Source organism: Myotis daubentonii, chromosome 5 (genome assembly GCF_963259705.1).
Source record: "Myotis daubentonii chromosome 5, mMyoDau2.1, whole genome shotgun sequence".
NCBI lineage: Eukaryota > Metazoa > Chordata > Mammalia > Chiroptera > Vespertilionidae > Myotis > Myotis daubentonii.
In genome coordinates this window covers 104,900,036-104,915,240 of record NC_081844.1, presented here as the reverse complement: position 1 = coordinate 104,915,240, position 15,205 = coordinate 104,900,036, and the positions used below count along the sequence as shown (strand labels likewise).

At 46.1% G+C, this 15,205-nt stretch overlaps 1 protein-coding gene across 1 annotated transcript; it reads right to left on the bottom strand.

Annotated features, from left to right (window-relative positions):
- Nucleotides 1-342: 342 nt before the first annotated feature.
- C5H5orf58 (chromosome 5 C5orf58 homolog) lies at nucleotides 343-14,998 on the bottom strand. The gene is made up of 4 exons (XM_059699165.1): nucleotides 14,851-14,998; nucleotides 8,811-9,014; nucleotides 7,731-7,824; nucleotides 343-562 (listed from the first exon to the last, which is right to left on the bottom strand). Exons 2-4 carry the CDS (start codon nucleotides 8,817-8,819, stop codon nucleotides 411-413), a joined length of 255 nt encoding a protein of 84 aa, XP_059555148.1. The 5' UTR covers nucleotides 8,820-9,014; nucleotides 14,851-14,998; the 3' UTR covers nucleotides 343-410.
- Nucleotides 14,999-15,205: the final 207 nt, after the last annotated feature.

The following is a 15,205-nucleotide window of genomic DNA, read 5'->3' as shown; positions in this document are numbered from 1 at the left end:
TGACATCTACTCCCACCATGGATTTCCAAGTCACGTGATCCGATACATGCTTCAGTTAGCTTGAGTTGTTTTGGGCACCTGTTGCCAGGAGACATCTTATTAACATAAACTCATCCCATCCATTTATAATTTAGTGACTCTCCTTCAGCCTGAGCCAAATTCAAGCATAATGTAAATGATAAGCAGTGTCACATGGCCAATTTCCTATGTCATACCCTTGCCATTAGTGAAATAAATTAGCCATTCTTTGAAATATTAAAACAATAATACAACAGCCTTCAGGAACATAAAATGATTATTTATAACTCAGTATATTTTATTATATTAAATATATTAGTAAACTCAGTTCTCCAAGATACTTGTTAATTCAACAATACATAGTTATAAATTCAAGACAGATAAGTAAGAAATTAGGAAGAAAAACGGTTAGAAGTAAGGGATACATCTGACAGTTTAAACTCTTCAAAGAGGGGCTTGTTGCTTTCTGTTTCCTTGGAGTCGTCTGTCTTCACAGGGTGATTAAAATGTAGAGTAAGGTCACAGAGCAGTAACTGGGAGTGCTCTGTGTAAAACAGTAACAAAAGGGATCATATTGGAGCATATATGTCCCTAGACAACTATTGTGGCTTTCAGTAGCTATTGCTTAATTCTTGATTTAGTTTTCTTTTAAGTGATTATTGATCCAACTACACATTAGGTGTGCTTACTGTAACTTCAAGTCAAATTTATGTACTATAAAATAAGCATGACAAAAATTTACTAGAAGGGTTCTTCAGCCCAACTTGTCAGCTATCTTACTAAACTGCAACTTGATTTATGCAAATTTTATTTACACTTTTTAAACGTCACTTTTGTGTGTTCTATATGCACATGGTATAAACAATCTAACAAGTCTATGAGGCATGTTACAAAACTAGCAGTTTTCACCTCCCAAAAGCAACCACTTCTAACTTTGGAGCTCATTTTGTTTTTATTGCTTTTGTTGTTTTGTGGCTGTGGAGTTTTTATCTTTTTTTTTTTTTTTTTTTTTTTTTTTTGAGATGGGGGCTGGAATTACTTCTATATTTTTAAAAAACATGCATATTTTATATTTTCAAATTTAAGTATTACCTATCTGCTTCTGATTACAGAAGATTAAGATATAATACTTTTTACTCGTGCCCATCCCCAATATACTTGAGTACAATTTTTGCTAACTCAGTATTTAATGCTTATAGTTTTTAATTATATAAGTACTAGAGGCCCAGTGCATGAAAATTCATGTACTGGAGGGGGGGGTCCCTCAGCCCAGCCTGTGCCCTCTTGCAGTCCAGGAGCCCTCAGGGGATGTCTGACTGACAGCCCTCTGCGGGAGGCTACAGGTGGGCGGAGGGATGGTGCTGGCTAGCGAGTGGCCGGCCCTGCCCCCCATCACCCCACCCTCTGCCGGAGGTGACCTGGTGGGCTGATCATGGGACCACGATGGCCGGCCCCGCCCCCCCCATCCTCCTCCACCACCTCTGGTTGCCCCCTCCCCCCCACTGCCGTCCCCTCCCTCTGCCTGCTGGCACACGATTTGGCTGGCCTGGCACCGCCTGCCCAGCTGGCCCTACCCCCCCCCCGTCATTCTGCAGTTCAGTCGATTTGCATATTATGCTTTTATTATACAGGATTCTTCACAGCTGAGTCTTGTAATATGACATTTCCCTTCCTTTAAGCTACCACCCAGCCACTGTTAATTTCTTTTTTCGTTGCTTAATTATCATGAACACTAGGGGCCCGGTGCACGAAATTCGTGCACTGTGTGTGTGGGGGGGGGGGGGGGGAGTGTCCCTCAGCCCAGCCTGCCCCCTCTCACATACTGGGAGCCCTCAGGCGTTGACCCCCATCACCCTCCGATCGCCTAATTGGCCCCTTGCCCAGGCCAGACGCCTCTGCCAGAGGTGTCAGGCTTGGACAGGGGACCCCCATCTCCCCCCGATCACTGGCTCTGGCCCCCGCCCAGGCCTGAGGCCTCTGGCCCAGGAATCATGCCTGGGCAGGGGACCCCCATCTCCCTCTGATAACTTGCTCCACCCCTCGCCCAAGCCTGACGCCTCTGACCCAGGCTTCAGGCCTGGGCAAGGGGACCATGATATCCCCCCAATCCCCGGCTCCGCCCCCCACCCAGGCCTGATGCCTCGGCCAGAGGAGTTGACCCTCATCACCCTCCGATCACCAATCACCAGATTGGCCCCTTGACCAGGCCTGAGTCCTCCGGCAGAGGTGTCAGGCCTGGGCAGGGGACCCCCAGCTCCCCGCGGTTGCAGGCTCCACCCCTGCCCAGGCCTAACACCTCTGGCTGAGGTGTCCGGCTCAGGCAGCGGGGACCCGCAGCTGCAGCGGCCCCGCGATCGTGGGCTTCGCTTTAGGCCCAGGCAAGGGACCCCTAGCTCCCGGGACTGCCAGCTTCGACCGTGCCCAGCTCCCATCGCTGGCTCCACCCCTACTTCCTGCTATTACTGGCCAGGGCAGAAAAGGCACCTGATTCTCCGATCATGGCTGGGGGGCAGGGCAAAGACGGCCCCAGGGCCGCCTTTGCCCTGCCCCCCAGCTCTTAGCTCCCCCCTGGGTTTCTGATCACTGTCAGTGGCAGGGGGCTTCTTCCTGCTTTCCCTCTCGCCTCCCTGCATTGTGCCTACGTATGCAAATTAACCGCCATCTTGTTGGCAGTTAACTGCCAATCTTAGTTGGCAGTTAACTGCCAATCTTAGTTGGCAGTTAATTTGCATATAGCCCTGATTAGCCAATGAAAAGGGTAGCTCGTACGCCAATTACCATTTTTCTCTTTTATTAGTGTTGATATCTCAAATTCCCCCCAGTTGGGTAAATCTCCTCTCCCAGTACAGTCAAGCACCTAACTACTCTACAGTTGAAAGTCTCTCCTCTCCAGAGCCTTCTGCCTGCTCTAGCCTGGACCGATGCCCTCCAGGACCGCTGCACAGCTCACATTCCGGGAGCCCCCTTCGCCATGATCCTAGGGACTCTTTCCCCCTCCCTCATGTGGAGCATCCTTTTTCCAGAATCTCATGTCTTTCTCTTTTTGGTCTGCCTCCTTGTTTGGTGAAATACAACCTTGGTAACTTCTGTATGTCTGAAAAGTTCTCTCTCTACACCAATGCTTAATGGAGTCACTGAATATAAAAATCTAGGTTGGAAATCATGTTTCTTCAGATTTCTAAGGACACTGCTGCATTTTCCTTTAGCTTCCAGTGTCACTATTAAGAATTGTCAAGCTTCTCTTGTTTCTCTTTAGAAGCTTCGAGCATCTTTTGTTCTCCGGGTTCTGAAGCCTCACAGTGCTGCATTTTGGTGTGCACTGATTTTCATCCATTGTGTTGGGCTGTTTCATTGTAAAAACTCATACCCTTCAAGTCTGGAAGAGTTCCTCGAACTATTTCTTTAATGAATTTCTCCTCGTCCATTGTCTATGTTCTAACACTCCTATAGACTGGATATTGGACTTCATTTTGCCGGGTTTGTCATTTCCCCCCTAAAACTTTCTTTCCTCTTTTTTTTTCTTTATATTCTAGGGTATTTTCTTCATTTTTATCTTTAACCCTCTACAGATCTATTTCTATGATCGCATTTTTAATTTCCAAGAGGTCCCTTCTGTTCTCTAAATATTTTTTGTAGTTTCACAGACATAGCATCTCCTCTGTGGATATTATAGTTTCTTGGAGTTCTCATTTCCCTTCATAATTTGGTTTTCTTCCTCCTTGATTGAACCTATTTACTGGTTCTGTCTCTGCTTTTCATAGTAGATGCTTTCCTCCAATGTCCGTGCCACAGCTGTTTGCTCATATTTGAGACCGTGGCACTAGAAAGACAACAGAAGCTCTTTGCCGTGGTAGGCGGTATTGTGGGCTGGTCTGACTGGGTGGTTTGTGGGGAAACCTGTGCTCTCAGTATTTTTAGATCTTTTCTCTTAGGCTGGTCATATTCCTGAAAGAAAAATCTGCTTGAGGGTATAAATCAGGCTTCTGATGTTTTATAGGCAAGTGGGAAGAGAAAGCTAGAGATCAATTTGGTCTTAATACCCTCATTTTTAGTACAGTACTCTGCCCCTCGGCTTGTGACCAGTGGCTGCAGGCCAGGGATCCCTGGTTTTAGCCTCTCATGGAATAAACCTTGTGTCTCTGTCACAGAGAAACAGCTGCCCAGTTCCGTAGAGGAGGAAGAGACCTTAGGGGCCTATGACTTCTTAAACATTTAGCCAGTCCTCCTGTTCTTAGCTCCACCTCCCCCGCTACTTCCAGAGGATTCTGGTACAACCGTGTGTTGAATCTTTGGGCTATTTCTTTGCTTTACCCAGCCAGTTCATAGTTTAGATTTTTGGGCTTTAGGGTTTAAACGTCTCTGTTTGTTTCCATTTGCTTTCTGTTTTGTAGGTAACACTTTTTGAGAGCTCTTTGTCTTATGAATTTTTGCCTGTTTGACATCACTTTAACTCTCAGATCTACCAATGATTAGATATCTGTCCTCCGGAAAGTTAGTTAATGTCTCCATGTCTGTTTCTGTACCTATAATGGCCAATGACAATATTTCCTATCACACAGGGTTGTTATGACAACTGAGTCCACTTATTTAAAGCTCTTAGAAGGATATCTGGATTATGGTAAATGTTATGATTATTTATTGACATTATTATTTTGGGGGAGAGTGGGGTAAACAGAGTGTTCATTTAATCTTCAATGTTTACCAGAAGTCTACCGTCCTACACGTCTACAAAAGCCCCTTGTACCCTAACTGCCTGACCTACCCCACAACTTTTCAGGACATGTATAGCATATTTATTATTTCTAATTTACTTCATGAAAGGATTGTCTAGAACAGTTAGATAATCGAGTTTGGGAGGAATTTTTTAAAAGTGCAAGCACCCAGAACCAATTATTCATTAAGTAAACATTTTCCAAGAGTCCATTATATCAAGGCACTGTTAACTGCTAGGAATACCTTTACAAAGCTTCCCGTTGAGCAGGGACAGGGAAAGGAAGTAAACATGCAATTACAACACAGCATGACAGATGGTATGAAAAGGTAGAAGAGGTGACACGCTGGCTTAAAGGAAGTTTTCCAACCTAAGTAGCCTTGACTAGCACAGTTTAATAAGTAGCAGTTAACCTGGTAGAGTGGAGGTGTGTGTCTGTGGGGGGGGGGGGGGGCAGCAGTGGGCATTTCAGAAGGAGATGCATGTGTTAAAACACAGATACAAAAAAAAGCAACTGTGTAGAGATGCACACGGGTCAGCATGGTTAGGAGCGCAGCACATGCAGGGGAGAGATAATGAGACGAGAGATTGGATGGGCTGGGGCTGGTCTCAAGAGGCCTTCTAGTCCATTCGAGGAGGACAGCAGTGAACCAATGGGAGTTTTCAGCATATTTACATGTTAGGAGATAATCCTTGCTGTAAGTTGAGATTGGTTTTAGAGATGAATGAAGCAAAACTAACCAGATTTCTTTACATCAGACTCCTCGGTGCCTTTGCTAATGTGTACTGTAGATTTGTGAGAGAAATACAGAGCATTATGCACTTCCCAAACTTAAGTCCCAGGAGGATGTGGAATCCAGCGTTACTGCAGCCACCTATTAACATCTCTAGGACAGCAGGGTCCACAGAGCGAAGTCTGGGAAATGCTGCTCTGGGAGGAACATGCCAGGAGCCGGGCCATCTTTGCTGTTTCAAGGGACCTGGCATATATGGCATACTGTTCTTAATATGTTTGCTCACCTTCTTGGCACTATGTGTTTTAACCAAGGTCACCTCTCTGAGAAAGGTTGTTTCCCCAGGTAGGGATTTTCCCCTGAAGTTAGGGAGGGAATAAAACCCCTCAACTAAGTGCCAGGCGGGTAATCAATCACTTTAACTATGAACAATCATGCTTAAGCTACATAATCTTTACTTCCTGGAATGGAGATAAGAAACGCCCTAACCTTTGGAATAGAGATTGATAGGGTTGGAATCAACTGGTATAAATACAGATGTAACAAGACAACAGGACACAGAACTTAGACACAGAACCTAGACACAGAACCTACACAGAACCTAGAGACAGAACATGGCAAAAGATCCTGGACAGAAACTGGCAACAGAACCTAGAGACAGAACCTAGCGAGAGAACCTGGCTGAAGAACCTAAGAGACAGAACCTGGCTACAGAACCTAGACAGAACATGGCAGGAGAACCTGGACAGAACCTGGCGACCGAACCTGGCTGGAGAACCTAGCAAGGGAACATGGCTACAGAACCTGGCTGGAGAACCTGGAGAACCTGGCTGGAGAACCTAGCAAGAGAACATGGACACAGAACTTGGCTGGAGATCCAAACCAGAACTTCGCTGGAGATCCAGACCAGAACTTGGCTGGAGATCCTGGCTAGAGATCCTGGCTAGGCTGCTGATCAACTGAACGCTGTCTCCGTGTCATACCTTCTTCGCCGACTCCATCTACACCTTTGGGGACCCCTGGACCTGCTGGGGTTGGACCCCAGCAGGAACAGGCAGAAATAGCCAAACAGCACTGACTATCTGGTCCTAACTAACAGCCACCTGCCTCTTCTTGGTGGCACTGTGCCTCCAGGTGTGGTGGTCCTCTCCTCCTCAGCCTCAGCAGTAAGTTCTGACTGGTCCACACTGGTCTTGGCAGTCCCCTTCCCCTTGGCAGCAGCTGCTGCAGACAGTTGCCTTTGATGCATATCTGGTCAATGACAGGAAAGGGGAAATGTGCTGGAGGGGTCAGGGAAAGGCTTACATAAAGAGAAGAGGTAGAGGTAGTGTCTGGCCAAGCCTGCAGGTAATGACCACGAGGACTGACGAACAGAGTGAATATAACAGAGAAAAAGCAGAGAAAGAACCCAGTATCCGATGAAGTTTCTAAAACTCTGAAGCAACTGTAGGCTGCCCCACCTTAGATCTTCTTGCTATTTTCCTTACTTATAAGCATGTTAAGTTGGTATTTTTTGACATGTAGCTGAAGACCTATAACTGACACAAAGGCTATCTCCAAATATCAAAGGGTTGTCAAAAGAACTACATAATCAATGCAGTTTTCATGGTTAGAAGTAGGACCTGCAGGTGAAAGAATGGGGAAGAGATTGCAGCTAGTCCGTAAGGAGCAGCTATCCTAAAATGGAACAGGGTGACTGGAGGGATTGTTTGGTCAAGGATAGATTACCCCTAGAAATGTTCAATCATGGGAAGTTCACATGCCGGGGATAAAACAGAGTATGTCTGTGAGGTGAGTGCCCAAACATTGTGCCCCTTGTGGTCTAATCCAACTCTGTGAGTCTGTTTAAAATGAAGAGCCCTTAACTCACAGAATCAAACAAACTTCTAATTTTTAATTTGTAAGGAACCTTAGGGGCTTAGTAAGGATTAATGGATAAAGACACTGAATTTTGTAGAATGTGACATTGTCATGTAATAGTTTGTGGAAAGGAAGAAAGGGCAGTAATTTAGAGAGGTTAGACAATATCATAAGCTTGTTAGTGTCAAGGAAGGGAATTCAAATTGGCTAACTCCTAGATCAATGCTTAAACATAATTCATCTTTAGAGATCTAGTTCATATTATAATGTAAGCATTTCTTAAGAAACAGAAAAGTCCTAAATAGTGGGCAAAATTCGCTAATACCTCAGCAGAAGCAAAAATGGCTCTACTATTTATTTTATAACAATGACATGCAAACATTTTAGTTTAGTGATTCCATACTTACCTTTCATTTTCTTCAATTCCAAAGAAATTGTATTCATATTTTTAATTATGGCTTTCACATTTAGCCTATGGTCAGAAACATCACTGTTCAACATCTGATTTTAAAAGAGAAACAAAAACAATGTAAAATCAGAAACATTTATGTGTTATTAAAATACTTAAATTTTCAATACTTTTAAAAGGAAAACCTATTATTTCAGAACAAATAATTGTGAAGTAGTAGTCTTTATAAATAGAATTCTAACATAAAAAGATATCAACTTATTATGTTAATACTAGAGGTCTGGTGCACGAAATTCATGCGGGGGGGGGGGGGAGGGGAGGGTCCCTCAGCCTGGCCTGCACCCACTCGCAATCTGGGACCCCTAGGGGGACATCCCTCTTGCATTCCAGGACTGCTGGCTCCTAAATGCTCGCCTGCCTGCCTGATCACCACTAACCGCTCGCCTGCCTGCCTGATCGCCCCTAACGGCCTCTGCCTCAGCCCCCGCCACTGCGGCTTCATCTGGAAGGACGTCCGGAATGACATCCAGAAGATGGTTTGGCTGTCCAGTCTAATTAGCATATTACCCTTTTATTATTGTAGATTTTCTCAACTCAAAACACCTACAACTGGAAATCTTAGGATGAAGTTTCTTCTTTAATCAAACCACTTCCACAAGATGGGGCCTTTACAGGGGAGATGCAGACACCCCCTTCTCAGCAAGCCTCCACACTCAAACTCCCTGACACCTGAGCAATCATTGTTTACACGGAAGTCACTGTCTTTTTCTAACTTTTTTTTTTTCTTTTCTAACTTATTCTGGAGTGACAGGGTTCCCATAAATTTTTTTTTAAAGAGATAGTAAAATTCAAAATAAGATTCAATTATAACTCATTGACTAAGAGGAGAGCAAAATGATCACTTCTATTTTAGCGAAGGTAATTAGGGCAACCTAATTCCACCTCTGAATTTTGTTTGAGAGAAATCCGTAAATCAACATGTTACTCTGTTATACTAGTACTAGTGTATACAGCACATATAGTTAAACAATTGCGTCAGAAACAAATACGTAGGTGGGTCACTGGAAACCAAACTAACCTGAGCCATTCAAACCTCTCAAAACGACTTGAAAAATCAGCAGCAGTCAGCAGTCAGCACACGCCACTCCAGCAATGTGCAAGGGGGGCGCTTAGAGGCCCTTCCGGGGCTTGTCCAAAATAATGAAAACAGTTCTTTCCTTGGCCCCACCTCTCCCTGAGTCGGAGGGGCTGATCCGCTTCCGCACGCTCACTGCAGAGCCCACTGCAAAGGAAGTGACACGTTCGTTTTCAGGACAATGAATAAAACACACTGGCATCTACCCACAAGCCCCTGGGCGCTGAGCGGGAATGGCAGCTGTATCCTGGGTATGGCAAACCGAAGGATAACTTTAAAAATGAGGAATGAAAGTAAATTAAAAAAAAAAAAAAAAGCCAAAAAGAACAAGAAGGAAGTAGAAACTAGATGGATAGTGAAACGCCCAAGAAAGTTGACCCTCCCGCTCAGGGTCTGGTTGCCAGGGGCTCTAAGCCCCATGGGTGGGTGGGTGGGCAGAGCTGCGGCAAGACCCCACTCCACGGGACAGAGCCTGGTCAGGCCATTCCTCAGACAGGACAGGTGGGCAGTCTCCCCAGGACACGGGAGGTGGAGGCCGGGCTCAGGCGGAGGGAGCGTGCAGCGAGGCCCAGACACCTGCACGTGGGCACCGACCCCGGAGCCGGAGGCAGACACACCCAGGCCCACACCCGCCTTCTAACCACCACCCCCTCCTCCTCGGCCCAGCTCACACCGCGAGGGGGCCCTCCAACCGCTCCCGGGGTCTGAAAACGGAGCCCTAGCAAACCGGTGGGGACAAGTGGGACCACGTGAACCGCCTTCATGTGACCCTGCGGACGACCCTGGCCCTGCTGGACTGGCCCGCCAACCACCCCGCCCCACGCAACCCCCAACCAGGGGCTCCGGCCGCCATGCCCACTAGCTCCGGCACTGAAGACGGACCCTAGTAGCCTGGCTATTGCAACAGTCTCCACCCCCCGTCCCCCACCCCAAACCGGATTAGGATGACCTAAACCCAGGAACCCTGGCCTGCCCGCAACCGGTCGCAACTCACCACCCACCAGGCCCAGGGTCACTGCAGCTCTGACCCCTAGAGGGGTGGGGCGAGCGGCCCTAAAAGGGAGAGGGCTTCCTGATTGGCCAGCTTCTCTGCCTGATGCATTCTGGGGGTTGTAGTCCCAGGCAAGGCTCCCATGGGGACAGTTCTAGAGGCCAGGCTGAAAGTGGCCGGCTCTGTGGTGCGAGCAGAAAGGGCGGGCAGGAAGGGGCTGACCTCCCCTCCCTTCTATGTGCCCTGCACTGTGCTAGGTGCTTTACAGGCCTCGTCTGCATTTAATATTCACAGCATAGGAGGGTGGTTAAGGCCAGACTCTGGACTGAAAGGGCTGGGGTTTGAATCCTGCTCCATCACTTGATAAAGAGGCTGGGAAGCGCTTTAATCATTCAGGGTCCAAATGTCCTCATCTGTCATACGCAGATAGTAACTGCCTTCTAGTGGTCTTTTGAGGGTTAAGAGAGAGAATGCATCAACGGGGCTTGGCAGATGATGTGCCCAATAAATGTGAGCTATCGTCATTCCTATAAATTTTTATGGATGAGGAAAGAGCACAGATGAGCTGAGAGATGTTCACTGGTTTCTTGCCAAATAATGACGTTGGGATTCCAGCCATCTTTGCTGGATTCCTAGAGGAGTCTCTGCCACCACCACCTTTGGGGCTGACTCGGAGACTTTGCTTGGTGGCCACAGGACATGCCTTTGACTTGATGATGAGCTCAGACCTGCAGTATCAGCTTCTATACACATCTTTGTCTTCTGTAAGTCTCACCAATAACACACACCAGCCTCATCAACCAATCCCTTCCTCATAACCCACAGCACAGAGTCTGTTGTTTAATTTGTATCCCGTTGCCTTCTATTTAACACAGAATTTGTTGTCGGATAGGCGAGGAGGGGTACAAGAGAATTGAGCTTCAGTCTCAGGTCTGCCAGCCATGTAATCTTGGAAAGGAGTACCTTCGTTTCTCTGAGCCCCAGTTTCCTCATCTGCTTTCTTTAGAAAGGGATGGGCTAGATCAGTGTTTCCTAAATGTCACTCATTATAGGGCCGCTATATACCGGCTATTTCATTATTACCTTCATATTTTAAATTTGCCTTCCCTTAAAAATTTAAGTCTACTGGAAAAGCTTGATATCACCAATGTAAATGGAAGAAAATATAAACAGAAGGTAATAGGAAAAATAAAGACAGTGAAAAGGAAACATTATTTTTAATTATCTAGCTATTCTTGCCTCCTGATAGCTATGTTCCTGCAGCCCGATTTTCTTTGTTAAAATAGGTTCATACTGCGTGCTATAGAAGAAGTCTTAAAGGTAGTCTGGCACAAATGGAGACTTTCTTCTTAGTGTTTCAGGATGATAAGACTCGGACGGGGAATAACTCTCCTTGTGTAGTTACATGATTTTTAGTGCCTCTGTGTCAGATACATCACTTAGATCCCAGTGGGATAGGTGCCACACTTTGCAGAACCTAAGATCAGATGCTCTTCAGTATCCCATCCCTTCCAAAGACTCCTTCATTCTCCATGTGCTATGGATGCCTTTCAAAACTTAGCTCAGTCCTGGAGGGAGTCTTCTGGAACCAACCCTACCCAGTTCTGCAGTTTCATGCCAGGCTCTCTGCCAATACTTCCCTCACTTAACATTCTACCTGTGGACACTTGCTAGTGTCAGACTCTAGCGTTTTCTTACTTCTGACTGCATGCTGAGCACTTTTCATCTAATCTTCAAGTCCTAAGTAAGGGAGAAAAAAAGAGGCACAGGAGGCCAGAAAACACGCATTCTCTGAGCACTCACTGTATATCCTGCATTATGTTAGAAGCTTTCATCTTCTGACAGCTCTCTGAGGTAGCTGTTATCACCCAGTTACCTGGAAAAGGCAGTTGGAGCTCAGAGAGTGTAGTACCTGCCCAGGGCACTAAGAAGCACAAGATTCATCTGCACAAGAAGCAGATCCTGTCTGTGCGACTCCAAAGCCTTCTTTTCTCTGCGCCAGGTTGTCTCCCGGAACAGGATACAGTCTCCTGAGACAGCCCACAGCTACATCACGGCGCCGCAGTGTTCGGGGCCTCGCAGATCACTGGGCTTGAACACACAGGTACCGCTGTGCACGCAGCACACAAACACGAGTGACCAACCTGGGGGGAGCAACATTTATTTTCTGAACCAGAGACATTAACGACACAAAAATAACTGCCATCACTCTTTCCTAAACGCAGGGATAACTTAGCATCAAAAAGGAAGGAAGAAGGAAAAAAGAAGGAAGGTCACAATAATTTCGAAATAAGACAAGCTTAACCGAAATCTTACTGGATGTGTCATTTTTTGAATTCCCCTTATACTGATGCAGGCTAGTTAAAACTTCACCTCAGATCTGCAGGATTCTAGATGTGCTGTGGGAAACGCCCCATGGGTAAGAGCAAAAGAAAATAAGGCCTTTAAGAGACCTAGGGTGAACAAAAGTAGGTCGGTGGAGATAGCATTAAGACTGAGGATCCTGAAAGTCGGGGATGAGGGGGGCTGGGCTGAGTAGGAGGTGCTGTCTCTGGAGCCCCATCTTCCCCATCACCTTGAACCCACTCGCAAGTGTTTGCCAGGCCTGCCTGGGCTCAACCACCGCCTTCCAGCTTCTGCTCACAGGACTTGAGATAGAATCTGAAGACCTGTCACACAGCCAGAGTGCTGATTGCTTCTTGTGAGTAGATTCAAACCACTGTAATTTGGGAAAAATCATCATTAAACTATTTTTAAAAGAAGGATAAACATTGTGTTTATTTTGAATAAACGTTATAAATGGGGGGGGGGGTAGAGATCTGAACTCAGAAAAACATAGATTGTAATAATGTACAGTATTTTCCTTCATAGAAATGTCTTGGAGCCATGATGACTACTTATTGTGGTGTTCATCCTCCTTAAGTAATTATAGATTCCCTTTTTTTGTTTTTTACTCCACAAGAAAGTAAAACTTTAAAAGCATGATCGGCTACTTAAGGCTTGAGACTGTTACAGATGAGGCCCTTAAACAAATCTATCTCTTTTAATACGTTTGCAAATACAACACTTTGCTGGAGCCCAACACAGGTTGTAGCTGTGGATTCTCGTGTTAATCAAATAAAGGAAATTAAAAAGCCGGTAAGTTTCCCCATTAAGAGAAAAGCTGTTACAGAACAACAAGGTGATTAAGCATTTTATGGAACCGGGGGTGAGTGCCTCAGTTAGTTTTATTACTAATTCTGGGCATACAGCCTTCATTTCCAGGAAAACCAATTGGGTAAATTATCTCACTCTTCCACTCGCTCTCGGAGCTCCCATTCCCATCCTCTCCCTGCCCCTCACCCAGTGACAGTGCTGGTCTCTGTGCCTAGGGACTGGCTTCCTGCTGGAGCATCTGAATATTGCTCTGCACAACCCTCGTGTACCCAGACTTGGCAGGCAAGGAGCATGTGCTTGGATCATTGCCTAAAGAGCACGGCCGGTGTTGGAATGACCCAGGAAATTCCCATGTGTCAGAGCAATGCTTTCCCCTCAGCCAATCACGCCCAGGAAGCAAGAAGGCACGTGACTTCTGCCATGAGAGTTGGGTCCCCTGCCCACTGTCTTCTGCAAATAGCTGATGTTACACTGTGCAGAGTCATTTTCTTTTTTTCTCCAGAAGAAACACTTCTGAACTATAGGAAGATGTAATTAATGAAAACCCAAATTGCTCGCTGTGTTAACAAAAACGTTTTCACTTCTAATTAAGAGACTGCACAAAAGAAGAAAATCCTGCCATTTGTGACATTTGCGACCTTGAGGGCATTATGTTACGTGACACAAGTCAGAGAAAGACAAACACTGAATGTGTGAAATCTAAAAACATTGAACTCATAGAAACATAGAGTGCGAGGAAATGGGGAGATGTTGGTCAGGGAATACAAACTTACAATGATCAGACTAGTGGCCTAGTGCATGAAATTTGTGCATGGGGGCGGGGGGTGTCGCTCAGCCCAGCCTGCACCCTCTCCAATCTGGAACCCCTTGGGGGATGTCCAACTGCCAGATGTCCCACAGAGATCGGGCCTAAACCGTCAGTCGGACATCCCTCTCGCAATCCGGGCCCACTGGCCCCTAACTGCTCACCTGTCAGCCTGCTTGATCACCCCTAACCACTCTGCCTGCTGGCCTGCTCGCCCCCAACTGCCCCCCCTGCCGGCCTGATCACCCCCAACTGCCCTCCCCTCCTGCCTGATCTCCCCTAACCGCCTCTGCCTTGGACCCGCCACCATGGCTTTGTCTGGAAGGTCTCCTGAAAGGTCTCCTCATCTAATTAGCATATTACCCTTTTATTAGTATAGATGAGCACGTTCCAGAGTCTGTATACAGCTTGGCGACTAGAGCTAGTACTGTATCGTATACGTGAAAGTTGCTGGGAGAGCAGAGCTTCATGTTCTCTCTCCACAACAATGACAACAACAAGATGGTAATCGTGTGAAGCCAAGGATGTGTTAACTAACCTTATTGTGGTTCACATTTCACAGCATATTCGCATATCACAACATCACATTTATACCTTAAACTTACCCAACCTGATAAGTCAATTATATCTCAATAAAGCTGGGGGAGGGGGAAGAAATTACAGTTCTGTGCCAATATTTCCCTCCAAACTAGGAAGCTACCCGATAGAGTTGCCAGATAAAACACAGGATATCCAGTTCCATCTGAATTTCAGGTAAACAACAGGTAATTTTTTTTTTTTACCATAAGTATGTCCTCAATATTGTATGGCGCAGACCTCTATTAAAAACGTATTTGTCTATGATTTAAATTTAACCTGGAATCCTCTTGTACTTTGACTTGCCAAATCTGGCAACGCTATTACCCAAACACTTCAACCGTGAAAAGACACGCAAACAGTCCGAAGGCTTGTAGATTCAGGAGGTACGGAAGCCAAGAGAATATTGATGTTTTCCAACTTGATGTCCAAAGTAATAAGATACACACACTTACTGGGCCAGAATGCGATGCCCTCCTTCCTCGGCGTCCCTGGAATGCAGGAAAGAAGCGACGACTTTGAGAAGACAGATGGGCGAAAGAGGACGATATTCCGGATGGTGCTGCTTTGGACAGTGACTTGCTATGCCTGTTCGTCTGAACACCGTTCGCACCTGGCTTTTCAGAATATGCCTTCAGCCAGCTGGGCCTATTCATGACACAAACTGTGTTTATTGCCAGAGATCTACCAATCAGAGAACACCTTCTGTCCCCAAATAAAATATGTTTCTAATTCCAACATGTCAGCCCTCCATCCCCAACACTACTTCCCCTGTTTATTGAAGACATGGATCCTGATCAGGCGTTTCTC

Coding starts and splice junctions, on each gene's coding strand:
- C5H5orf58 (XM_059699165.1), bottom strand. Junction 563..7,730: donor GGAATTGAAGAAAATGAAAG/GTAAGTATGGAA, acceptor TGTTTTACACAG/AGCACTCCCAGTTACTGCTC.